This window comes from Leucoraja erinacea, chromosome 37, assembly GCF_028641065.1.
Source record: "Leucoraja erinacea ecotype New England chromosome 37, Leri_hhj_1, whole genome shotgun sequence".
Lineage (NCBI taxonomy): Eukaryota > Metazoa > Chordata > Chondrichthyes > Rajiformes > Rajidae > Leucoraja > Leucoraja erinaceus.
Genome location: NC_073413.1, coordinates 2,551,770 through 2,579,142, shown reverse-complemented (window position 1 = coordinate 2,579,142; position 27,373 = coordinate 2,551,770). Strand labels below are relative to the sequence as shown.

General features: G+C 48.7%; 1 protein-coding gene and 1 non-coding gene across 2 annotated transcripts; both read left to right on the top strand.

Moving 5' to 3' along the window:
• The first annotated feature begins 78 nt into the window (after positions 1-78).
• mcm5 (minichromosome maintenance complex component 5) lies at positions 79-23,766 on the top strand. Its single transcript, XM_055663053.1, has 16 exons — positions 79-323; positions 3,562-3,688; positions 5,075-5,203; positions 5,752-5,924; positions 7,797-7,952; positions 9,777-9,943; positions 10,560-10,731; positions 11,916-12,027; positions 13,215-13,358; positions 14,130-14,195; positions 16,002-16,178; positions 19,103-19,215; positions 20,136-20,264; positions 20,884-21,026; positions 21,570-21,697; positions 23,411-23,766. Exons 1-16 carry the CDS (start codon positions 157-159, stop codon positions 23,510-23,512), a joined length of 2,205 nt encoding a protein of 734 aa, XP_055519028.1. The 5' UTR covers positions 79-156; the 3' UTR covers positions 23,513-23,766.
• On the top strand, positions 4,514-4,586 carry trnar-ccu (transfer RNA arginine (anticodon CCU)). Its single transcript has one exon. It is a non-coding gene; the product is annotated as a tRNA-Arg (tRNA).
• Positions 23,767-27,373: the final 3,607 nt, after the last annotated feature.

Below are 27,373 nucleotides of genomic sequence, written 5' to 3'. Positions count from 1 at the left end.
CCCCTCCACCAGGCAGCCAATGGGAGCGGTGTTACCAAGGGGGGGCGTTTAGGCGCGAAACCTCAGCGCGCGAGGAGCGGAGCGGCATCCGGTAGCGGGAGAGAGTCGCCGGCGCTCGCCTCAGATCAGACCCGTCCGTCCCCCCCAGCTCCGACCATGTCCGGATTCGATGACCCCGGCGTGTACTACAGCGACAGCTTCGGGCCAGACCCGCCGACCGACGACGGGCAGCTCCTCCGCACGCAGATCAAGAAGCGGATGCGGGAGTTCCTGCGGCAGTACCGGGTGGGCAGCGACCGCTCCGGCTTCACCTTCAAATACAGGTCGGCGCCAGGAGGCCGGGAGGCGTGCAATTCGCCACCCATTCCATCTCCCCCATCCTATTCCCTGCCCCTATGATCGTCTCCTCCCACATGAAGCCCCCCCCCTCTCTCGTCCTTGTCATTTGCCTCTATGACCGCCCTCCCTTCTCCTGCACCTCCGATCGCCCCCCCCTCCTCTTGCCCCTTGAATCGCCCCCCTCTTCTGCCCCCTAAGAACCCGCACCTATAATCGCCCCCCCCCCGTGTCCCTTTAATCGATTCCTTATGATCGTCTCCCTCTCCTGCCACTGTGATCGCCCCCTACTCCAGCCACTAAGATCCCCACTTCTCCTGCCCCTCCGGTTGCTCCCCCCCCCCCCGCCCCCTTAATCGCCTGCCCCCATGATCCCCCCCCCCCCCCTGTATCTTCCATGCCATATGAGCGCCCCCCACCCCTGCCTGGAATAATTTCCCTTCACTGCCACTGATCCCTTTCTTCCACCCCCACCAGAATCGCCCTTCTGGGTGCAAAGTGCTGGAGTACCCCTGCAGGTCAGGCAGCATCTCTGGAGAACATGGATAAGTGAATGTAATGTTTTGGAGAAGGGACCCGACCCTAAACGTCACCTATCCAAGAGTCGAGTGTTTCACTGTCATGTCTTGAAACGCAACACATTCTAACTTGTAGCAGCACAAGAGATTTGTTAAAGTAGTACTATGTAAAACACATGATAAACAAAAAAAAAGCATGCGTGTTTGTTCATGTATGTAGGTATTATTTTTTGTCTTTAAACTATTATTTTTAGTTTGGGTGTATATATACATATATATATATACTAAAAACAACAAACGATAATAGTGCAAAGATAAAAAAATAATATATACATATATATTTATAACACACACACACACACACAAGGGTATTTTTTTTATCTTTGCACTATTATTGTTTGTTTTCTAGTTTGTAAATTTGTTTGAAGGTAAAAGTGTTTAATATTCTGAAGGTTCTCCAGAGTAGTTGTCTGTCCCAGTGCAGTACTTTTGTGTCAAAAGGTTTATTTTCATGCCACACACTCTTGCTGTTGCCAAACCAAGCTGTGATGCATCCCGATGGGATGTTTTCTACGGTGTATTGATAAAGAGTTGTTGGAGGCATGCTCAACTTTCTTTACATTCTGTGAAAGTAGGGGTGTTAGTGGGGATTGGCGACCATAGCTTCAATTGGTTGGTCCAGGACAAATTGTTGTTGATATTTACTTCTAGGATCTTGAACCTCTTGACCATTTCCACTTTGGCACCATTGATGTTGACTGGGGTGTGTACACCATCTTGCTTCCTGAAGTTAATAACTAGGTCCTTTGTGCTGCTGACTATGTCACGTCATTGTTCGAGATCTGGATCACTAGTTTTAAATGGAGTTAGGCCACAAGTTGGTTGCGCAGTTGAGTGCATAGGAAGTATATACCTGTATAAGAGGCTGAGAGCACATCCTTGCAAGACACCAATGCTGAGAATTATAGTAGCGTTTAGACACATTCACCGATTATGGTTGATGGATTATGAGGTAGAAAGAGTTGCAAAGGACATTCATTGTTACATACACCAATTGGTGTAGAGAAATTTGAGTTGCCACTTGCAGCACACCAATAAAAGTAAAACACAACATTAAAGAATTTAACATTAAACATAAAAAAACATCCCCCCCCCAACAAAGTCCAGTCCTCTTCCTCTTGTTTGCTCATGGTCGGGCCTACTGCTGACTCCAAACAATGAGTTTGGTTGGGATTATGCTGCTATAGGTGTCGACAAACCTTCTGTCACCAACACGATCATTGCCTCCCATCACGATTAACCAGCTCACCCCAATTGTTTGTCTCCTGTGCCTCCCCCTTTCTCTTGACTTGCTTTGCTTCCCCTCCCCTCCCCTCATGTATTGACTTGGGCCTGAATGCTCTTAATGCAATGGGTTGTTTGCAGACAGGCAAGTCCAGTGTCATGCCAGCAAAGGGGATGGAGTGGGTGTCTGGGATAGAGTTTGCATTGTGGCTGTCATCCAAGTTCCATTGCCAGAAACTAATGTTGATCCATCGTTGCATGTTGATGCATTGGAGAGCAATAGGGTTTGTTCTCAGTCAGCTTCAAACAGTATGTCCTTGCTTCAGTGGTGCTGAGATTGTTAAGGATGCTATACAGATGCAGCATGCTTGCTTCCTTCTTCACCTAGACTTGGCTAGGTCCGTGTCAGTGACATGTATTATAAACCTACTGACTCCCACAGCTATCTCGACTCCACTTCTTCCCACATTGCCTCCTGCAAAGACTCCATCCCCTACTCCCAATTCTTCCACCTGCGACGCGTTTGCGCCCAAGATTACGTGTTCCATACCAGAACATCTGAGATGTCCTCAGGGAATGGAGGTTCCCCTCTTCCATCATAGATGAAGCCCTCCCTAGGGTCTCCTCGATATCCCGCAACTCCGCTCTTGCACCCCCTCCCCCCAGTCGCAACAGGGGCAGAGTTCCCCTAGATCTCCAGCAGCCGTCGCATACAACACATAATCCTCCAACAAGATCCCACCACTAGCCACATCTTCCCATCTCCATCACCTTTTGGCTGTTTCAGGTGTGAACTATATATTGGTGAAACCAAGCGCAGGCTCGGCGATAATTTTGCTGATCACATCCGCTCAGTCTGCCTAAACCTACCCGATATCCCTGTTGCTAATCACTTTAACTCCCCCTCCTATTCCCACACTGATCTTTCTGACCTTGACCTCCTCCATTGTCAGAGTGAGGCCCAGCGCATTAAGAACAGCACCTCGTGTATCGCTTGGGCAGCTTACTCATGGTATGAATATTGACTTCTCTAACTTCAAGTAACCCTCGCTTTCCCTCTCTCTCCATCCCTTCCCAGTTCTCCGACCAGTCTGACTGTCCATGAGTACATTTTATTTATGCTTGCTTTGTTACTTTCTCCTAGATAACAATGATCTCTTCATTTTCCTTGATCTCCACCCCCTTTGATGTCTCGTTCTTCCTTATCTCTGTATCTCCCCCTCCCCTAACTCTCAGTCTGAAGAAGGGTCTCAACCTGAAACGTCACCCATTCTTTCCAAAGATGCTGCATGTTCCGCTGAGTTACTCCAGATTTATGTGTCTATCTTTAGTGTCGGGTAGGTCCTGCATTGGTTTTGTTTTGACAACGGAGTCCATTTATTTAAATATCTTTGTTATCCACTCTCCCTACCCCAACATGCAGAGATGAACTTAAACGCCATTACAACCTGGGTGAATATTGGATCGACGTGTTGCTGGAAGACCTGAGCAGTTTCGATGAAGATCTGGCCGACTACCTCTTGAAGCAGCCGTCTGAACACCTGCCTCTGGTAAAGCTCAAGTGCAGCATGGGTACTATGGCAGTGCTGGGAACCTTGCACACTGCACGCAGAAATCACTCCACACGACAGCGGCACTGAACCAGAGGATTGCTGGGTTTGGGAGAGTGTTTTCTTGGGGCTTGTCAGGAGGGTGCAACTTGACCTGATCTGACCTCCTGCTGTGGAACAGAGAGATTCAATAGCTGGATAATCTAGTACTAATCAGGGCCACTCGAGAAGGAACATTTGGAAAGAGATTTATTGAGACCTACTAGTTCCCATAAGGCTTGATCCAAATCGGTCCAAGCGTAGACTAGGTTCCGTTTCGTCGAACACTTGCGTTTGCCTGCTGGATCTCCTGGCTGCTAATCACTTCAGCTCCCATTCCCATACTGGTCTTTCTGTTCTGGGTCTCCAGTCCCAGTGAGGCCATGCGCAAACAGGAGGAACAGCGCCTTGTATTCTGCTTGGGTAGCTTACAACCCAATGGCATGAACATTGAATTCTCAAATTTGAGTAACAACCCCCCCCCCCCCTTCTTTTCTGTGTCCCCATCCCAGTCGGTGTGTGCATCCATTTTTAGTACCATCCCGTTTCCTCATTCTCTTCTCGTCTCCACTCCCCCCCCCCCCCCCCCGTTCCCATCACCTCACATATTATCAATTTTTTTCTGGATCTGAACACCTCAATTAAATCTCCCCGTAGAAACCCAGTAACTAGGTAGCAATATAATACTTGTTTGAGGGTGGGTGGAATGCAGGCAGCAGAACCCCTGCTTGCACACTGAATCAGTAATTGAAACTAGAGATTTATGTGGATTGTGCTTGTTGTCCAGCCCCAGTGGCCTAATGGATAAGGCACTGGCCTCCTAAGCCAGGGATTGTGGGTTCGAGTCCCATCTGGGGTGTGTTTTTACATAATGCCTTTCTCTGGCTGCAGTTTAGTTTGCACTTCAACGTATTGCTTTCTTTGTGTTAATCCTCGCACAATCTCTTGCGTTTCAGTCAGGCATAAAGATAATTTATATTAAGGAATGACCGATGCAGTGATGCTACTGCCTAAGGGGTTTAGTGATTCTGGCACAACACCGAACTTCAGTGCCGTCTATATGAGTTCGCTTGTTCTCCATGTGACCGCGAGCTTCCCCTGAGTGCCCCATTTACTTCCCACCGCGAGCTTCCCCTGAGCGCCCCATAACTCCAAAGTTGTGATGGTTGATGGATTATATACAGCTATAAATTACTCCTAATTTAGCTAAATAGTGGGAGAATCAAAGTGGTGCCGATGGGCCTGTGTGGGGGAAGAGATTACACAGGAGTAAGTGGTAGAGTGGGTCATTGTTTAGCCTGGTGTGATGCTTTAGTCCGTTATTTTTTCCCTCCTCTTTTTGCATAGCTGGAAGAGGCAGCGCAGGAGGTGGCCGATGAGGTGACCCGTCCACGGCCCGCAGGCGACGAGATCCTGCAAGACATCCAGGTCATGCTGCACTCGGATGCCAATTATGCTAATATTCGCAGCTTGAAGGTAATTCTGAGGGAACGTCTCCCTAGGGGAGACAACACCCAATGCCCATGTCCGGAAATGGTGCTGCAGTTCACCAAAGCTGTAGGGTTCAGGACAATGGACTGTGAACTCCAAGACAACCATAAAAGATAAAACTAGTTTCACCAGTCATCCACAGTGTCTTGTAGTAGCTTTCCAGGGTCAAGGCAAATTGTTGCAAGAGTGTGGGCTGCCGCAGCTATCGGAGGTGGTCGCAATGGTGCTTTTTAAAAAAATAAGAAAATGGGCAACATACTTAACTAAAGAACAGAGTGTGCTCAGTGGAACTTCAGCCCTTGACTTAAATCAGAACAATACCGCACGCAATATTAAACCTGGCTAGTTTAACCTAGATAACGAAACCTGATTCTTAAAAGTAGTGCAAGGCTTCACTGAGCAGCAGCTAAATGGAGGGAAGAAGGTAGGCTGACTCAGAATCCCACTCCCTTTCAGAGTGAGCTTTAGATGTAGTAAATTAAATGCTTTGAAAAGATTGTAGTTGATAAACCCTCGCTGTCTTGCTCCTTCAGTCCGAACAGGTGTCTCGGTTGGTGAAGATTCCAGGAATTGTGATTTCCGCGACCGCCGTGCGAGCCAAGGCCACCAGGATCGCCATAGAGTGCCGTGGCTGCCGCAACATTATGAACAACATTGCTGTCCGGCCCGGCCTGGAAGGATACACCCTGCCCCGTAAATGCAACACGTGAGTGTGGTGAGAGACCAGGGCGTGTAAAGATTCCCTGCCGTCTGATCCTGACGATTGACATGGCTTGGACACAAAATGCTGGAGTAACTCAACGGGACAGGTGGCATCTCTGGAGAGAAGGAATGGGTGACGTTTCAGGTTGAGACCCTTCTTCAGACTGAGAGTCAGGGGAGAGGGAAACTAGAAATCTGGAAGGGTACAAACAGCATGTAAGGTGTGAAAAGGACAGATCAAAGCTGATGATGATCAAGGAAATGTAGAATGATTCATTGTTGAATGAAGTGAAGGTGCCAACCAGGCATGCAAACAGTAAAATTAATCAGGAGGACAGTGAATTTAGTAAGAGAACTAGGGTGGGGACAGACGGAGAGAGCGGAAAATCAATATTCATACTGCTGGGTTACAAGCTTGTGTTTAGTGGCATTTCCTATCAGTGCCTTTACTCTTCTGAAGCCAGTGGGCTACTTGTGTGTGCAGGATTGTATTCATGTATAGTATTATCTGATTTGATTGGACAGCAACCAAATAAAGGCTTCAGTGTACCAAGTGGCAATGTTAAACCAGGACATGTGCTCGAGGGAAACATTATCTGTTTCTCACTCGGCCTAATTCCTGAATGACAGGCCAAAGGTACACCTGCGGAGTTGATCATATTCCCAACACTTGTGGATCTCTTGTTGCTCTGTGCTCTGACACAGAGGAAGCTTTGGGGTTATCTTGTGATGAAGAGCTGGTTGATCCTTGTCTTAGTGTATAGTTGGAGTGGCATATCCTTACGCTGGATTCAAGTAATGCACTAGCTGATGAATTACCTCAGGGCATGAGCATCTAGCATCCTCTTCTTGATATCTAACAGCAACATTGCTTTCTCCAGCCACGGTTTGTGTGTACAGATCTGAGTATTTGGTGTACAGAACATAATCCGCAGGCTGCCGATCACTCAGCACCTTGATCCTTGGTGTAGTAACCGGCTAGCTATTCCCCTGGATAGACACAATGCTGGAGTAACTCAGCGGGACAGGCAGCATCTCTGGAGGGAAGGAATGGGTGACGTTTCGGATCAAGACCCTCCTTCAGACTGATAAAGGGTCTGGACCCGAAACTCCACCCATTCCTTTTCTCCAGACGCTGCCTGTCCCGCTGAGTTACTCCAGCATTTTGTGTCTATCTTTGATTTTAAACCAGCACCTGCAGTTCCTTCCTACACTAGCTATTCCTCTGGGTTGCGCTGCTGAATGCCATTAGTTCTATAGGCTGTGATTCGGCTAGAAACTCTTACTGCTGGGTCTTAGGGTAATTCTAGAATCTGATCAAAAGATTGAGGCAGTGCTGCACAGTGAGATGTTGAACAGTCTGTGTCCACAGGTACTCACTAATGACTCCATTTGGAAGAACCTTTCGGTGCTATGATTTCCAATCTAGCTGTTATCTTGTTGCTGTTTCCCCTAGATTATAAAAATGTCCCCTACATCATATATTCCTGCCACTTATAATTCTGTTATGTGCTCGGACACAGGAAGCTCAGAGGTTATCATGTGAAGAAGAGTTGGTTGATCCACGCTCTAGTGTTTAGTTGGGGTGGCATGTCCTTAAGTGATGCAGCATGTTGACCTAATGTTCTACCACTTTGGGGTCTCTTTCCCCTAATAACCACTTTAAGATATTGTAAGATGGTGAAAGATGCTGCAAAAATGTGTGTGTGGGTTTTATTTTTACCCCCAATTTTTTTTCGTGATGATCTTGGGCACGTTTAGAAATGTTGGGCTTTGATGTGCGGGTGGGGTGGGGTTGTGTTTGCCAGGGCCAGGGATTAGCACACAGTAAGGCCTGGGGACGGGGCTGGAGTAACGATGGGCGTGTCTGTTACAGGGAGCAGGCCGGTCGGCCCAAGTGTCCCATGGATCCGTACTTCATCATCCCTGACAAATGCAAGTGTGTGGACTTCCAGACGCTGAAGCTACAGGAGACCCCCGACGCCGTGCCCCACGGGGAGATGCCGCGGCACATGCAGCTGTACTGCGACAGGTATGGGGTGAGGGAGGGGGAGGGGCGTTTGTCCCAAACGTGCCTCCCAACTGTGTGATCGCACCAATCTTTCCCCATTGTGTGGGCACCGAGCAAGAGGCACGGCTGCAGATGGGGGCGGGTGATTAGTTTAGTTAGAACTAGTCCCTTCGGCCTACCGAGTCCATGCCGTTCATGCCATCGATCATCTGTTCACTCTAGTTCTAGCTATCTCACTTTCACATCCACTCCCTGCAAATCAGGGGCAATTTTCTGAGGGCAATTAACATGCGAGCCCACATGTCTGGAATGTGGGAGGAAAGTGGAGCACCCTGAGGAAATCCACAGGGTCACAAGGAGCACGTGCAAATTCCACACAGACAGCACCCGAGGTTAGGATCACACCCGGGTCTCTGCGCCACTGTGCCACCCATGATGGGTGTGCGGGTTTTAAGGGCCTGTCCCACTTTCATGATCTAATTCAAGACCTCTGCTGAGTTTGCCCTTGACTCATACTTGCAGCATGGTTGTCACGAGGTCGTGATGCTAGTCGTAGGTACTCGTGGCATCAAGTAGGTCGGGACGTTTTTTCTAGCCTGATGAAAAATGTCCACGAGTTTAAAAAGGTCGTGAATTGGGTCAGGCCCTTAACCGAGCTCTGTCCCTCTTGTTAGTCATAGAGTCTTACAGCATGTTAACGGGGCCTTTGGCTGAACTCATCCATGCTGACAAAGATGCCCCATCTAAGCCAGTTCCGTTTATCTGCATATATCCCTCTAAACCTCTGTCAAAGTTAAATGTTATTGTACCTGCCTCAACTACCTTCTCTGGCAGCTCATTCCACATACCCTTCACCCTCTGTGAAAAAGGTGCCCCTCAGATTCCTTTTAAATCTTTCCACTCTCACTTAAAGGCGTGTCCTCTAGTTCATGATTTCTTTACCCTATGTAATCCCTGCATTCTTACTATCAATTCCCCTCGATTTTGTACACTTTTAGCCTTCTGCACTCCAAGGAATAAAGTCCTAGCCTGCTCAACCTCTTGTTTCTTGGTCCTCCAAAATATTCCAAATGGAATTAAAACTGGAGGTGGTGGAGGGAGGAGTTTTTGGGGACTTAAGCCAGAAAGGGTTTTTGGGAAGAAAGAGCTACCTTAAATTTAGTTGCGTCTGGTTGGGCAACTATAGTAGGGTGAAGACTATTCCATGCTTTAACTGTGCGGGGGAAGAACGAATTGCTGTACACATCTGTCTTGGTAGCTGGTATCTCAAATTGGATCAAATGCCCTCGTCTGCTCCTAATTGGTTTGGGTTTGGTGTAGGTTTTGTAATCTATGTCGAGCTGGCCATTTAACATTTTGTAAAAACTGGTCAAACGGTGAGCTTCACGTCTGTCTTGGAGAGGGTTCCACCTATAGCTCAAGCGGTTGTCCTAGCATCATCCCCGTAAATCTTCTCTGGACTCTTTACAGCTTAATGACATCCTTCCCATACCAAATTCTATACTCAGTGGCCTGACTAATGAAGGTCGATGTATCAAAAGCCGCCTTGACCACCCTATCCACCAGTGAACCCACTTTGAGAGAACTATGCACTTGTACTCCTAGATCTTTCTTGCTCTACAACACATACCGGGCCCATTGTTGGATGGGATGAGATGGGAAGCCTCTGCCACCTGAGAGTGGGGCTGGTGGAGGAGAGGCAGTGGGCCTTTTGTTGTACTGTGATGCCACTGTGGTGAAATAGCCTGCAAGACCTGATGTTTTAGGCCTGATTTGCCCCCAAATATGCTCTCACCTCCCAGTGAGGCCATTCCACCCCTGGCTGACCCCTTTCTCCACCTGCAGGTACCTGTGCGACAAGATCGTCCCCGGCAACCGGGTCACCATTATGGGCATCTACTCCATCAGAAAGTCCGGCGGGACCACCACCAAAGGCCGGGACCGCGTGGGCGTGGGAATCCGGGGCTCCTACATCCGGGTGGTTGGAATCCAGGTGGACACCGAGGGCACAGGTACGTTCTCTCCACGGGACTGACTGGCATCCTGTCCTAGCCAACCAGGCCCTCCTTGTTTTCCTACTCCTTATATTGCCAGCTGGGTGTGGGACGTTCACTAAGGCAGGATTAGCACTCGCCCCTATCCATAACTATCTTAAACCTAATCGTCCTGTGGTCACTGGTCCCAATAGCCTCCTCCACACACACTTCATTAACCTGCCCTTCCCAATTTCCCAATACTAGATCCAGCAATGCCCTCCCACGAGGGGGGGGGGGGGGGGGGGGGGCTCCACATACTGCTTAAGAAAACTCTTCTGAACACTTTTGAGAAATTGCACCCCATCTAAACCCTTCACGCTATGATTTTCCCAGTCTATATTGGGAAAGTTAAAATCCCCTGCTACAACAACCTTATTTGACCTGCAGCTGTCTGCAATCTCCCGGCACATTTGTTCTTCTAATTCCCGTTGACTATTCGGGGGTCTATAGTACCCCCCCAACAAGGTGATCATCCCTTTCTTGTTTCTCAGCTCCACCCATACCCCAAATATACAGGGGAGTTGCAGGGATATCATTCTGGCAAAGGTGGGCTTTTCTAAATGCAATCTATTCCCTCTTGCTTTTGTTCCAGGGCATGGCCTGATAGGGACCATGTCACCACAGGATGAGGAGGAGTTCCGCCATTTGGCCGCCATGCCCAACATCTATGAAGTTATTGCGAAGAGCATCGCTCCCTCCATCTACGGCTGTGCTGATATCAAGAAAGCCATTGGCTGCCTGCTGTTTGGCGGCTCCAGGAAGAGGTGAATATTGACTGGGAGCTCTTTTCTCTCTGGGTGTAAAAACCATGGCCCATTCTGCCTTTAACAATCTGTTTATCTCTTATTTCTGATATCATAATTGGAGATCTTTTCAAAGCCCTGTTCATTACCTCAGTCCCCTTTTTTCAGTAGTAGCAGGACTGTGTTCACTCATACAGCATGGAAACGGGCCCTGCGGCCCAACTTGCCCACACTGACCAACATGTCGATCTACCCTAGTCCCACCTGCCTCTGCGTTTAGCCCATATCCCTCTAAACCTGTCCTATCCATGTACCTGTCTAAATGTTGCGATAGTACCTGCCTCGACTATCTCCTGGCAGTTCGTCCCACACACCCACCACCATGCCACTCGCATTCCTATTAAACCATTTTCCCCTCCTCACCATATACCTATGCCCTCTGGTTCTTGATTCCTCTACTCTGGGCAAGAGACTCCCCCCCCCCCCCCCCCCCCCCTACTTTGTCTGAAGAAGACTTCCGCCCCAAAATGTCACCCATCCATTTTTGCCAGAGATGCTGCCTGCCTTGCTGAGTTACTTTAGCACTTTGTGTCTATCCTAAACCCACGACCTCTACCACCAAGGTGGGAACACTGTGACTTGCAGGTTTCCCTCCAAGATGTACGCTATCCTGAATTGAGTTCCTTCACCCGAAGGTCTGTGGTAGCTGAAGGTGACTCCGTACCACTCCTCAGTTATTTTCATACACTGTGCACAGTGTATGTGATATTCAGCCAGATAAATCTGTTTCACGGTAGGAGTATTATTGGCGAGGCCAGCATTCATATCAATTGCCCTTGAGAAGTTTCTCTTTTCTTGCCCTATTTTTCTAAAATTATTTTTGAAGACCTTTTCTGCCTTCCACTGTGAAGACAGCTACCATATCTGTCGAGGCTCATTTTCTCCTTTCACATTGATCATTTCCCAGTCTCATTTTTTTGGGATTTCCTGTAGCTCCCATCCTTTGTGTGATAACGTACACATGGTAAGCGGAGCAGGATTGTGTGTAGGGTTGAATATCTGACTGGGAGACGAGGTCTGTGTGCGCTGCTGTGTGGGTTATAGGGGGAGAGCTGGACTGCTGATGTGGGTGAAAGGTAGACCAGGATTGCGGGTAGTGCTGTGTGTGCTCCAACTGATCTCTGGGTTTCTCCTGCACGCTACAGATTGCCGGACGGTCTGACAAGGAGGGGAGACATTAACCTCCTGATGCTCGGAGATCCCGGCACAGCCAAGTCACAGCTGCTGAAGTTTGTGGAGAGGTGTTCACCCATCGGGGTAAGGAATGGGTCCCACAGGATGGTCACTCATTCAATTTATTTTCTCGCTGCTTCCCATTCTAACTCCCATCAGCTCTGTGTGTGTGTGTTTCTGAGTGCTTGGTGATAAATCTCTAGGAGGTAGACAGCTCCACCCTGATAAAGGGACACCATGAACAGTGAGGCAGGTTGTACAGAGGTTGTCCGAATCCTCTATTTCATGAAATACGGCAAGTACAGCAAACAATTCGGGGAAAGACAAAAATGCTGGAGAAACAGTGCAAAACTATGGAGCGAAGGAATAGGTGATGTTTCGGGTCGAGACCCTTCTTCAGACTGAAATTGAGTAAGACTGCCCTTTATTACTTAGCCTTTAGAAGAATGAGGGGTGACCTTGGAACATAAAACATTCTGCCCCTTATACCTACGCTGCCATTAAAATCACACCTCATCTTTTACCTCCACAGCACTTCCCTGTAATTTTTCCACATCATTTGATTTCATTGCCTTCCAAGAAACTGTCGATCTCTGCATTCAACATAGTCGGCCACTGCGATTTAACCTGAATGAATGCCATTGAGAGACGGCAGCTTTATTAGCTCAACCCGCGTATACCAAAACTCTCATCCCTGGGTCAAATTGTTAGACTTTTGTTGCAACCCCCCTGTCACAGGAGTATCCTTCCTTCAGTGGAGAGATCTTACCTCCTGTGTGCACTGTTCCAGTTAACGTCACCTCCATCTCAAATCCTCTGCTTGCATCAGGCCTTGCCAATACATCTGGGCATTGGATTGCAGGGACACAAGTTTAAAGCGGCTTTACTGCGAGCTGGCATTAAGTTGTGAGTGGCTGAGGAACGGAGTGGTTACCGTGACTTTCGACTGTGCAAACTGGGCTACAAATGTGATGGCGCAGCGGTCGAGTTGCTGCCTTACAGCACCCAACACCTGGGTCTAATCCTGACTGCGGGCACTGTCTATACGGAGTTTGTACGTTCCCCCTGTGACCACGTGGGTTTCTCCGGCTGCTCCGGTTTCCTACCCACTCCAAAGACAGGCAGGTTTGTAGCTTAATTGTCTTCCGTAAATTGCACCTAGTGTGTAGGATAGAACTATTGTGAAAGGCTGATCGCTGCAGGGCCTGTTTCTGCGCTGTATCTCCCTAACCTAAACTAAACTAGTCTGACTTCTCTATGTCCTGTTGCAGGTTTACACGTCCGGGAAGGGGAGCAGCGCGGCCGGACTCACTGCCTCCGTCATGCGGGATCCTGCCACTCGGAATTTCATCATGGAGGGTGGAGCCATGGTTCTGGCTGATGGAGGTGTTGTCTGCATCGATGAGTTTGACAAGGTACTGGAGCAGCGTGTGTGAGTGTGCCTGCCTTCTCCACATATCCCTTGATTCCACTAGCCCCTGGAACTCTATCTAACTCTTATAAACTCATCCAGTGAATTGGCCTCTACTGCCTTCTGCGGCAGAGAATTACACAAATTCACAACTCTGGGTGAGCATTTTTTTTCTCATCTCAGTTTTAAATGGCCTCCCCATTCTTCTTAGACTGTGGCCACTGCTTCTGGACTTGCCCAACATTGGGAACATTTTTCCTGCATCTAGCTTGTCCATTCTTTTTATAATTGTATAAGTTTCTATTAGTCCTTCTGCAGTTGTACAGAGCCCTAGTGAGACCACACCTGGAGTATTGTGTGGTTTTGGTCCCCTAATTTGAGGAAGGACATTCTTGCTATTGAGGGAGTGCAGAGTAGGTTTACAAGGTTAATTCCCGGGATGGCAGGACTGTCATATGCTGAGAGAATGGAGCAGCTGGGCTTGTACACTCTGGAGTTTGGAAGGATGAGAGGGCATCTCATTGAAACATATAATATTGTTAAGGGCTAGGACACGCTAGAGGCAGGAAACATGTTCCCGATGTTGGGGGAGTCCAGAACTAGGGGCCACAGTTTAAGAATAAGGAGTAAGCCATTTAGAACGGAGATGAGGAAACACTTTTTCTCACAGAGAGTAGTGAGTCTGTTAAATTCTCTGCCACAGAAAACAGAATTTTCCAGGTCATGGCCGGGTGTTTCCCAGTGTTGTTGACTGGTTTTCTTCCATCCTCCCCAGATGCGAGAGGATGACCGAGTGGCGATTCACGAAGCCATGGAGCAGCAGACGATCTCCATCGCTAAGGTGCGGAGGAGTGTACAGGCCACTGGTCATGAGACTGGAGCTGACCACGGGAAGAGGCAGTAATCTTGAGGTGGCCTCGATGGCAGGAAATCTGCCAGGGTATTCTACACTAGCTAGGGAGTTTAGACTTTAGAGATACAGAAACATAGAAATTAGGTGCAGGAGTAGGCCATTCGGCCCTTCGAGCCATTCAATATGGTCATGGTTGATCATCCAACTCAGCATCCACCGTGTCTGCGCCAACCAGCGATCACCTCGTACAATAACACTACCCTACACACTAGGGACAATATACTATTTTTTTTACCTTCAGCCAATTAGCCCACAAACCTGTACCTCTGAAACGTGGGAGAAACCCGGAGCACCTGGAGAAAACCCACCCGGTCACAGGGAGAGCGTACAGACCTCGCCCCTCGTCTGGGTTAAAACCGGGTCTCTGACACTGTGAGGCAGCTAATAGACACAAAATGCTAAGAGTCACTCAGCGGGACAGGCAGCATGTCTGGAGAGAAGGAATGAATGATGAAGGGGCTCGACCAGAAACATCACCCATTCCTCCTCTCCAGAGATGCTGCCTGACCCGCTGAGTAACTCCACTATTTTGTGTCTATCGTTCTCTCAGTACAAGTGTTTCTTGAACGTGCTCATCTATTATTGACACGTGTGGTAACCCTGCTGACAGCAGCACTGGTGAAATCCCTGGGGGATTTCTGTGGACCTTGCATCAAGAACATGTGGCTGTGGGACACTAATCGTCCACCGGGCTGGCCAGGTTCCTCTAACCCACCATGGGAGAACTCGAGTCAAGAGAGTTTATTGTCATGTGTCCCAGATAGGACAATGAAATTCTTGCTTGCTGCAGCACAACACAATATTGTAGGCATAAATACAGAACAGATCAGCGTGTCCATATATACCATATACACACACACACACACACATATATATTTTTTCTCGCTGTACATACTTCCTCTGGGTTCCATCCTTAGAAAGCATGGCATCTCCTTCCACTGTTATGCAGATGATACCCAGCTTTATTTGCCGCTGAGGGGGGAAGATGCCTTTTCTGTAAAATCGCTTCTGTCTTGTTTTGATGACATTAAGTCCTGGTTGGCCCTAAACTTTCTTGGATTTAATGAAAAGAAGACAGAGTTTGACCATGCCTGAGGCTTTGCTTCTGTTTGTGGTGTTTTTAATGTTTCTTTATTTTACATGTCTTTTCCTACTATTTCTTTTGATTGTTATTTTTGGTGTGTATTAACTTTTTTGTCAATGATTAGTGATGTACAGCACTTTGTTGCAGCTATGTTTGTTTTTAAAGTGCTCTATAAATAAAATTATTATTATTATTATTATTATAAATATATATATATATATATATGATATGTATATGTATGTATAATATATATAGATATATATATATATCTATATAAACAGATAAAGTGCAATAGGCTGTTATAGTTCATAGTTTGTTTGATGCTGTGTTTAATAGCCTAATGGCTGTGGGGAAGTAGCTGTTCCTAATCCTGGATGTGCCAGATTTCAGGCTCCTGTACCTTCTACCTGATGGCAGCAGAGAGATGAGTGTGTGACCAGGATGGTGTGGGTCTTTCCCATTGTCTCCCATCATTGCAGTATCCATCTGCTGAGCAGCAATTTCCCTCATAGCTGCAAGATGAGGGAGTCTAACGGAGGAGGAGATTGATTTTGCCAGGGGAGCCATATTTTGATCATTTGGGGTGGTCTTGAGTTTGTTTATTTGCAAATTTTATTGCTGAATCGGCTGGAATGTCTTCCTCTGTGCAGGCCGGTATCACAACCACCCTGAATTCCCGCTGCTCCGTGCTGGCCGCAGCAAACTCCGTCTTCGGGAGATGGGACGACACCAAAGGAGAGGAAAACATTGACTTCATGCCGACCATCCTGTCTCGGTTTGACATGATCTTCATCGTGAAGGATGTGCACAATGAGGAGAGAGATATGGTGAGTATGGGGGAGTGATTCATTGATGCTTTATGGTTACACATGTGCACTGCACAATGAAATTCCTTTAGCGTAGATCACACGTGCGAGATTCGTCATATTCGGCGCCATTTACAAAAAAGTCCAAAGTCTGATCCACGTTGCCAAAGTCTGTTCGATGTGCTGGAGCGGCTCCTGATCCAGGTGAATCCCACGCTGCTGCAAGGCCGCCCCCTCGCTCAACCGCCCCTGTGTCCCCGGGGTGCATCCTGCAGCCGACCTTGAAGGTGCTGTCGGCAATACCCCAGTCCCTCCTACCATCCCAGTCCTTGCATCCGTCATCGCCAATGGCTCCCTCCTCCGAATAGAATCTTGGGCAGGGGAGTCTGTGTGGAGTCACAGGTCTCCATACAATACATTCCTCCTGATCTCACTCTACATTGTGAATCCCTTAAGGCTCTTGTCAAGGCTAAGATATAGTCCGTCATCTCTGCAGTCATACGGTGGAAATAAACTATTTTCATTGCATTCTGGTTCCAAGGGGTTTTCAAGGGTCTACCGTAAATAATTTCAGCTGGGCTTAATCTAGATTTTCCTGCAGCCGTGACTCTCATCTGAAATAGGGCTATTGGGAGTAATTTAATCCATCCAAGTCCAGTCTCTGCCTTTAATTTGGCTAATTTGGTTTTAAGGGTCTGCTTTGTCCTTTCTACAAGTCTGGCAGCCTGTGGTCAATAAGCACAGTGTAATTGGTGCTGTTCACAAAATTCTTTATTGATTTGTCCAATAAAGTGTGGACCGTTATCTGAGCAAAATTGAATGGGAATGCCGAATCTAGGGACAATTTCTCTCATTAGCACCTTGACAACAGTAGCCGCTTTATTGTCGAGGGTTGGGTATGCTTCGATCCACCGGCTAAATAATTTGACTATGACAAGAACGTATTTATATCCTTGGCATCTTTCTAATTCAATACTAGACTAAGTGAGACCCTTGTAGAAGAGCTGAGTCTGCTCCCTGCAATCATTTGAAGCTTGGATCGCTGTGCCTGCACTGTCAATTAGTGCTGGGTGGCTATTCCACTGATGAGCTACCTGTTCCTTCTGAAGATCCTGCTCAGCTTAAGCATCTCCACAGCCACCACACAGGTCCACATTACGATGCATCCGTCTGGGAATTTAAGCACTAATATAACTCTGATCGCTTGCAATAAATGCTAATTTAACAACTGAGGAAAGACAGGAAAGTCTGTCGTGGTCTGAAGTTCGACGCTACCAAAGCCAGGTTCATTTACTCCTTCCAGTACTCTGGAACTGCAACACGGTGAAGTAGCTTTTTCACCGATTGCTGGAATATCACAGAAAGTGATGCAGCCAATTTTTACATAGCAAAGATCGACACAAAAAGCCGGAGTAACTCATCGGGTCAGACAGCATCTCTAGAGAAAAGGAATAGGTGATGTTTCGGGTTGAGACCCTTTAGATAGCAATGTTACAAAATTTTGAGATTTTAAAAATCAAGTCTGCAATTTATCCCATCAGATAAAGCATAAAAATAAGTTTAATTTGACACCTAATTCACTTTCATATCTCAAGTATTTAAAAGGTTATGGCCATTTTCCTACTCTAAAATTAGCATCTTGTTCCCTATTGATTTTCTATGGACATAACAAAAAGGCTGTGATTGTGGACAGTCAAAAGCCCATAACTTTCTTAAAAATTAAGAGAACTGAATGAAATTTTCAGTTATCATAGATTGAAGCATTCTGAAACAAATATAAAATAATCTTACTTGGATGACCTGAAATTAAAGCATATAATTAGTTAGTTACCCAATTGTAGCTAATTTCAAACTTCAATTACTAGATCTAAACATCTATCCATTTCTTGATAAATGATTAACATTTTTAAATAGCCTAAGTGTCCAAATAATATTCACAAATAATTCACAATAAAACATGATTTTTAAATCTCATTTACATTAATTTATAGGCCAAATGGAAGGAATTTAGTGTTCAATTGGTGTAAATTAAAGTCCATTTAAATAAGCTTTCTAGTGGGTTCCTGTGAACGCGCTGGTTTAGAACGTTCACATTGCGGTAGATTTGTGCCCTCAAATGCCCAGAAAAATACTGCGGGATATAATGGGGCCCAAACTAGCTACTCGCAACATTAAACTTTGTATAAAGGGATCTTAAGAAGCCCTTTTTAACGTAAAAATAAACAGCCTACCTTCCGTTTTCCCCTGCATGAGATCCGACCCGTTGTCGGTGGTCGCGGGTTTAGAGGTTCATTTTTAACCTACTATGACAAGTAAAGAAAGCCCTTAAAACTAAAAATAGCTCCAGCTACGGAATCTTCCAGCGATTTTTCGTTAATAATTAACTAGGCTGAAAAACCTCGATTTGAACAGCCTAGAGAAAATCGCGTTTTAAACTCGCCCCCCTCTAAACGGCGCCAAAATTGCGCACACGGGCTGGGACAGATTTTCAGCGATCTTCAGGTAGGCTTTGCAACATACCTACTTTAGAGAGTTAAAGAAAAGGAAGATATAGAAGATAAATAAAATAAATGAATGAAAGTTATGCAAAAGGTAACAAGGTTCAATGATATGTAGAACCAACAATGGTCCATTGTTGGCTGTGGGGTAGGTGATAAAGAGCGAAATTAAGTAGGACGACTGAAACTAGTACGGCGACTAGGGTGGGGGTGGGGCGGAGAAATCAATATTCATAATAAAACTATGAGTCTGGTGCCACTGTGCACTCTGATCCTTCCCTTCCCACCTGGTCTGATTTTGGGTCCCACAGCCTCTGTTCAACCCTCGTGCATGTTTGAGGCAGGACAGCAGTAACTGGTGACCTGCTGAACGATGCCGATCGGCCAGGCGAGCTTTGGTTCCTTCTGGTATCTCTGCCTCACTGTGCCCTCTGTCCCCTCTCCCAGGTGCTGGCCAAACACGTCATGAACGTGCACCTGAGCGCCCTGACGCAGACGCACGCCGTGGAGGGAGAGATCGAGCTCAACAAGCTGAAGAGATTCATCGCCTATTGTCGCTCGTGAGTGGGGGGGATCTCCGTCCAGGACTGGAGGGGGGGGGGGGGGGGGGGGGGGGACTCTTTGCCCAGTGCCCCGACCTGCACGATGGCACAGATCAGTGAGGCCGGGGGGGATTTGTGGCCAGTTGGGGATACTCCACTGTAGCCCCTGTGAATTCTGCCATGATCAAGAGTCATGATCATTGGCTCTTTATCATGATGGCATTCAAAGGGGAATGCATCAGGAGCAGAATATCTTTATATGTTGTGTTTAGTTTAGTCTAGAGATACGGCGTGGAAACGAGCCCTTCGATCCACCGAGTCCACGCCGACCAGCAATCCCTGTACACTAGCCCTAAACTACTTCTTGGGTTTGGCATGCACAGTCTAAAGTTGGAAGTCAACTTGTTCTATTTGATCTTGTTTGTGCACGTCGGGTCGATTGCATTAGGCGAAACCGGTTGGACCACGTGATGGTTGCAATCTCCCGCCCCAGCCCTAAACTACTCATTAGGGACCATTTACAACTGAAGCAAATTTACCTACAAATCTAAAGGTCTTTGGCGTGTGGGAAGAAACCAGAGCACCTGGAGAAAACCCACGCAGTCACAGGGAGAGTGTACAAACTGCACAGACAGTACCCGTAGAGGGGATCAAACCCGGGGTCTCTGGCGCTATAAGGCAGCAACTCTACCACTGCGCCATCATGCCGACTGTGATGTGATGCTCAAACTGGATGTGATGCTCTTTGTGGGCAAATGGTTTGGCACTGCTCTCGGCCGAGACTGGAACATGCATGTGATCATAGGGGGGGGGGGGGTCAGTCGGTGAGAGTTTGGGTGGGGTGGGAATGGTCAGTGTGGGTTTAATGGGGGACTGTTGAGGAAGACTGACTGGATTCACTGCGGACCCTGTGTAATCCACTGTTTCCCCCCCCACAGGAAATGTGGTCCGAGGCTCTCGGTCGAGGCTGCGGAGAAGCTGAAGAACAAATACATCCTGATGCGTAGCGGAGCGCGGGAACACGAGCGAGAGCGTGACCACAGCAGCAGCATCCCCATCACAGTCAGGTCAGCCTGGGGCTGGGGGTCTGGGACAACTCATGCCCACCGAGTCCATGCTGATCACCTATTCACACTCATTCGGTTATCTCACTGTCTAATCCACTCCCTACACACTAGCAGCAATTTACAGAGGCCAATTAACCTACAAACCCGCACGTCATTGTGGTTTGGGAAGACACCAAGGAGCTGGGCCGAAACCGGCGTGGTCACAGGGAGAATGCAAACTCCACACATGATGCACCCGAGGTCGGGATCATAACAAGGTCTGGAGCTGTGAGGCAGCAGCTCTACCGCTGTGCCACTGTGCTTCCCCCGATTTGTTCTGGATTACTTTGAGATTTGTGGAGTCAGCACAGTACAAATACAGGCCCTTCGGCTCAACCTCGGCCCAACCAAGATGCCCCATCTGTACTAGTCCCACCTGCCTGCGTTTGGCCCATTTCCCTCTAAACCTTTTGTTTCCATCGGCCTGTACAAATGTCTTTTAAATGTTCTCATGCCTGCCACAGCGTCCGCCGCTAGAACCTCCGTGTCTGGCCCTGTGCGGGAACCGTTGACCTTCTGCACCGCTCCTTCCTCTCGTCGCAAACCCATCCACCTCCTCTTCCTCTCGTCCCCACACCAGGCAGTTGGAAGCCATCATCCGAACCTCGGAGTCGATGGCCAAGATGAAGCTGCAGCCTTTCGCCACGGAGCGCGATGTGGAGGAGGGGCTGCGGCTCTTCCAGGTCTCCACGCTGGATGCGGCGATGTCTGGCAGTTTGGCCGGTGAGTCGGCACTGAGGGGGGCTGCGCTTGGCTCCAGCACCGGAGAGCCAGCTTGTTTGTTCTAGGTGTGTTTCTAGAGGCCGCAATGCTGGGAAGAGACGGGAGGTCATGGATGGGATCTGTGGATCTCCTGTGAGTTTAGCTTAATTTAGAGATAAGGTGTGGAAACGGGCCCTTTGGCCCAACAAATCTGTGCCGACCAGCGATCCCTGCACGCTAACACCGTCCTACACAAACTAGGGACAATTTACAATTTTACCAAAGCGAATTAACCTACAAACCTGCATGACCTTGGAGTGTGGGAGGAAACCGGAGCACCAGGGGAAAACCCACGCAGGTCACGGGGAGAACGTGCAAACTCCGTACAGACAGCACCCGTAGTCAGGATTGAACCACCGGTCTCTGCTGGTGTAAGGCACCAATTCTTCCCTGTTGACGGACAGATCAAGAGCCCAGAGCTGGGAGGAGGGCGAGGGAACGGATTGGGGAACGTCGAGGGTGGGGGGTGGACTCCCCGCCGTGACATTCTGCTGTTGTCCACAGGTGTGGAGGGCTTCACCACATCCGAGGACCAGGAGATGTTGTCGCGCGTCGAGAAGCAGCTGAAGCGACGCTTTGCCATCGGGTCGCAGGTCTCCGAGCACAGCATCGTCCAGGATTTCCTCAAGCAGGTGGGTTGGGACTGTGGGCGGACAAGGGGCCGAATGGCCACCCTCTTAGCTGATCAGTGGCGAGGGAGAAGCAGTTCAGGGCTGATCACAGCCTGGGTGGAGCTGAGCTGGAGGGCCGTCTCTGCTGAGTGTGGAATTCTCTGCCTCAGAGGGCGGTGGAGGCCGGTTCTCTGGATACTTTCAAGAGAGAGCTAGATAGAGCTCTTAAAACTAGCGGAGTCAGGGGATATGGGGAGAAGGCAGGAACGGGGTACTGATTGGGGATGATTAGCAATGATCACATTGAATGGCGGTGCTGGCTCGAAGGGCCGAATGGCCTAATCCTGCACCTATTGTCTATTGCTGGGGTGGGGGGGGGGGGGGGGGGGGGGGGGGGGGGAGGGAGAGGTTTTATCAGGTAGTGCTGGATGACCCCTGCCATAGGGTTACTGGGCTGAGACAGTGTGAGGTCGCTGCCGCTGCTTCTAGGGGACAGGAATGGTTCAAGCTGGCAATGCAGGTAAACCCCCTGCCCAGGGTTACGGGGCTGGGTTGAGATCCCACCTGGAGTTGGGACGGGAACTGCTGGGTGCAGTCCCTGAAGAGTAATCGGCCACGAGCTGAAAGCAAACCCAGGCCTGAGACAATAGACAATAAGTGCACAAGTAGGCCATTCGGCCCTTTGAGCCAGCACCGCCATTCAATGTGATCATGGCTGATCATCCCCAATCAGTACCCCGTTCCTGCCTTCTCCCCATATCCCCTGACTTCTATCTTTAAGAGTCTTATCTAGCTCTCTCTGAGGCGATAGAAGCCTTGGTGTGCGGGGAGCTGTGATCCGCAGAGCCCGAATTACCAGCTGCTCGGCTGTTACTCTGGACGCAGGCAGTCGTGTACTCGGAGTTCACCAAGGCTTTCCTTAGATCAGACAGACAGCTTGTTACGGCAGGGTGCCCGGGTCAGAAGGGAGGGAGGATAGATGTTCCTGTGGCTGCAGTGCAGGAAGTGGGGACACAGAACTCCTCACCCAAAACATCACATATTCCATTTTCTCCAGAGGTGCTGCCTGACCTGCTGAGCTAAGCCAGCTTTCTATCTATGCCGATTGGTTTAGAGATACAGCACGGAAACAGGCTCTTAGGCCTACCGAGTCCGCACCGTCCAGCGATGCCCATACACTCGCACTATCCAACACACTAGGGACAATTTACAATTTTGACCAAAGTAAATTAACCTACAAACCTGTATATTGTTGGAGTGTGAGAGGAAAACAGAGCACCCAGGGAAAACTCACGGGAAGAGCGTACAAACTCCATACAGACAGCATCCGTAGTTAGGATTGAGCCCGGGTCTCTGGTGCTGTAAGGCAGCAACTCTGCCGCTGTGCCACCGTGCTGCTCCTAATGCTAAAATCTTGAGAGTGTAGGTAGGAACAGCAGATGCTAGTTTACACCGAAGATAGACACAAAATGCTGGATTAACTCGGCTGGACAGGCAGCATCTCTGGAGAGAAGGAATGGGTGGCGTTTCAGGTCGAGACTTCTTCAGACTCGGTCTGCCTGTCCCGCTGAGTTACTCCCAACACTTTTTTTTATTTTATATGGATGTATGGTAATCTAATTTCTTCTCTGTAAAGCACTTTGGCTTCAACGTGATTTGATTTAAAAGTGCTATATAAATAAAAATTACTTACTTACTTTTCTCACACTGCGTGTTGTGTTCTACTCCACACAGAAATACCCCGAGCACGCCATCTACAGGGTCCTTCAGCTGATGATGCGTCGGGGGGAGATCCAGCATCGGATGCAGCGCAAGGTACTTTACCGGATCAGGTGATGCCCACAACCTGGCTCCACAGTGCCTCCATGATGCCCACGTGAGTGGCAGTACTGGCCGCCTGTCTGTTGATGCCCAACCACTCCCCTCCCTCTCCAAGCTGCGTTACTGGGGAGGGCTGAACAATAAACCAATTTACAGCAAGAGAGAGACATAACTGTATTTAGTACCTTGACCTCAATGCGGAAAGTTTTTGTACTACGAAGCACGACTGCTTATGTATTTCCTTAATAAAGTTTTGCTTGGCAGAAAAACCCCTGTTCTTGTGTTTGTCCTGTGTGTGTTTTATGATGCCTTCCCTCCCATGGTCAATGCCATTTGTCCTGCCCCATGGATCTGACTCCTTCTATGTGGACCGTTCAAACTTATCGCCGCTCCTGATTCCAAGGCTCCGATTATAGGTTCATCAGACATGGTCAAAATGTGCCGTCATTATAATTTGTTTGTTTGCCGCTCTCACTAACCCTTCCTGCTCCACTAAACATTGGACTTTAGAGATACAGTGTGGGAACAGGCCCTTCGTCCCATCGAGTCCGCATCAACCAGCAGTCACCCTGTACACTAGCACTATCCTCACACCAGGGACAATTTGACCTACAAACCTATGCATTTTTTGGAGTGTGGGAGGAAACCAGCGCACCCGGAGAAAACCCAAGGAAAACGTACAAACTCCGTGCAGACAGCACTTGTGGTCAGGCTCGAACCTGGGTCTCTGGCTGTGCAAGGCAGCAACTCTGCTGCCGTGCCGCCCTGAACTCTGAGCACGTGATACCAGCAGTGCAGGTGCTGACATTAAACCTGTCTGGTTTAAAGTCCACGTCACTCGGTAAAATGACGGACGATACTATCAGATATTGAAAATCGCACATTAGCACGGTCCACTGATCCTTCCTGTTCCAGAGTGCCGCTGTTTCCTTCAGTAGAACCTCTGCTGACTCCCTTAACTTGTTTTCTTTCATATCTCTGTATCATTCCATTCTAGAATCTTTTGAGAGTTTGTGCAGACTTGGATGAAGAGTGTCAGCTGGTGGCGGGTGTTGGCGCCGTTTGCCAGGGTGTGCATTGACCGTGTGCGGGGGGTGATGGGGTCAGGCGGCGAGTGAGCCCAACCAGTGCGGTGGGACTGGGCGAGATGCTGGCTCAGCTTCAGAAGATTGACCGGCTTGGCCTGGTGGTGGACGAAGTGTTTTACACGTGGACGGTCAGGAGCTGCGAGAGGCTGAGGGCCATCCCCTTCATCAGGCTCCTGCTGAAGTGTTTCTGGTGCTTGTTCGCCTTCCTGGGCAGAGGGCTGTGTTTCAGGTCATTGGCGGCTTGCTGGGGCTGGATGACGGACTGCCTCAACGAGCGGGTGGCAGAGTTCGAAGCTATCGCCCAACTGGATTTGAAGTTGCCGCTCGGAGTCTGGGAGGTGCGCAGGTAACAGCAGGCCAAGAGGCTGGATGCATTGTGATGGGTCCAAGAGCGGAACTCGCTATCAAAGCAAGGAGGGGATGGAGGACACAATTTTTTGGCGCCCACGAGCGCATGCGCACACTCACTCACACACGGGCGAGGCTTCAGAGGCTCAATCCAGCACTAAATGCAGCTCAACTCTGCCTGTCTCACCGGGTTAACTACAGCCCTGACTGGACTGACAGGACACCAGCGCTGCTTCTCCGCGCTGGTCATATTTCCCGCAAGCCCAGGAAGGGTTGTAAGCTCACCTGGCGGGACAGGCAGAGTTAGCTGGGTTTAGCGCTGTTTCACTGCGCTAGCTGTGGGCTTGGAGGTACGGCTTGCGTCTGTCTGCTCTGGCCATCTATGGGGGGTGGGGGGGGGCACTCGGGACAGCGCCAGAGACCCAGCCGGGATCGATCCTGCCTGCAGATGAGGCGCAGGTCTGTGCCACGTCTCCCTCCAATCATCGCGCCCTCGATCATCAGTCCCACCCCCACTGCCACGCGGAAAGCAGAGATATTAAAATTGGGATCACAAAAACTTGGGGGGGGGGATGTCCCCCACCTCTCAAAACATGGAGGGGTACGTGTCCCCTCTGTCCCCTCCTGGTTTTCTGCCCCTGGGTGGGTCAAACAGAGCCCGGCTTTGAGAGAGTCCGAGACACCATCTTTCACTCAAAATTAAAGATAGCATTTTGAAGTTCTATCTGAGAGAAGGCAGGAGATACTCTTGGTGTCCCATCCCCTCAAACCGTAGCACAGAAATAGACTGACAGTATTTAATTGATTTTTTTTTTAAGAGATACAGTGTAGAAATTGGCCCTTTGGCCCACCGAGTCCATGCCGACCAGCAGTCACCCCATACAGCAGCACTATCCTACACACAATTTACGATTTTACCAAAGCCAATTAACCTACAAACCTGTATGTCTGTGGAGTGTGGGAGGAAACCTGCATACAGATCGTGAGAAATTGCAGCAGGATCTTGATCGGTTTGGCCAGGTGGGCTGAGGAATGGTTGATGGAATTTAACACAGAGAAATGTGAGGTGTTGCATTTTTGGGAAGTCTAACATGGGCAGGACCGACGCTGTGAATTGTAGGCCTCTGGGGAGTGTTGTAGAGCAGAGGGATCTGGGAGTGCAGTTGCATTTGGCACATTGGCCTTCATCAATCAAGAGTATTGAGTATAGAAGTTGCGAGGTCATGTTGCAGTTGTCTAAGACGATGGTGAGGCCGCATTTAGAGTCCTGTGTTCACCATGTTCTGGACACCATGTTATTGGAAAGATGTCAAGCTGGAAAGGGTACAGAGAAGATTTACGAGGATGTTGCCAGGACTAGAGGGCCTGAGCCATAGGGAGAGGAATAGTAGACTCTATTCCTTGGAGTGCAGGAGGATGAGGGGTGATCTTATGGAGGTACATAAAATGATGAGAGGAATAGATCGGGTAGACGCACAGTGTCTTGCCGATAGTAGGCGATTCAAGGACATGAGGACATAGATTTAACATATATAACATATAACAATTACAGCACGGAAACAGGCCATCTCGGCCCTACAAGTCCGTGCCGAACAACCTTTTTCCCTTAGTCCCACCTGCCTGCACTCATACCATAACCCTCCATTCCCTTCTCATCCGTATGCCTATCCAATTTATTTTTAAATGATACCAACGAACCTGCCTCCACCACTTCCACTAGAAGCTCATTTCACACCGCTACCACTCTCTGAGTAAAGAAGTTCCCCCTCATGTTACCCCTAAACTTCTGTCCCTTAATTCTGAAGTCATGTCCTCTTGTTTGAATCTTCCCTATTCTCAAAGGGAAAAGCTGGTCCACATCAACTCTGTCTATCCCTCTCTTCATTTTAAAGACCTCTATCAAGTCCCCCCTTAACCTTCTGCGCTCCAGAGAATAAAGGTGAAGGGGAAAAAGTTTAATAGGAATCTAAGGGGTACCTTTTTCAGCCAAAGGGTGGTGGGGGTATGGAACAAGCTGCCAGAGGAGGTAGTTGAGGCTGGGACTATCCCAACATTTAAGAAACAGTTAAGACAGGTACAAGGATATGATAGGTTTGGAGGGATGCAGCCAAACGCAGGCAGATAGCTAGGGCCTAGTGTAGCTGGGACACGTTGGCAGGTTGGGCCAAAGGGCCTGCTTCCGCGCCGTGTCACTCTCTGACTCTGAATTGTACAAGATGTTGGTGCGACCACATTCGGAGTATTGTGTTCAACTTTGTTCGCCCTGCTATAGAAAGGATGTTGTTAAGTTAGAAAGAGTGCAGATAAGATTCACGAGGATGTTGCCGGGACTTGAGGGGGGAGAGATTGGGCAGGCTAGGACTCTAATACTCGGAGAGCAGAAGTGTGGGGTGCTCACAGAGTGGTATGAAATCATGAGGGGAATAGATAGGGTAAATCT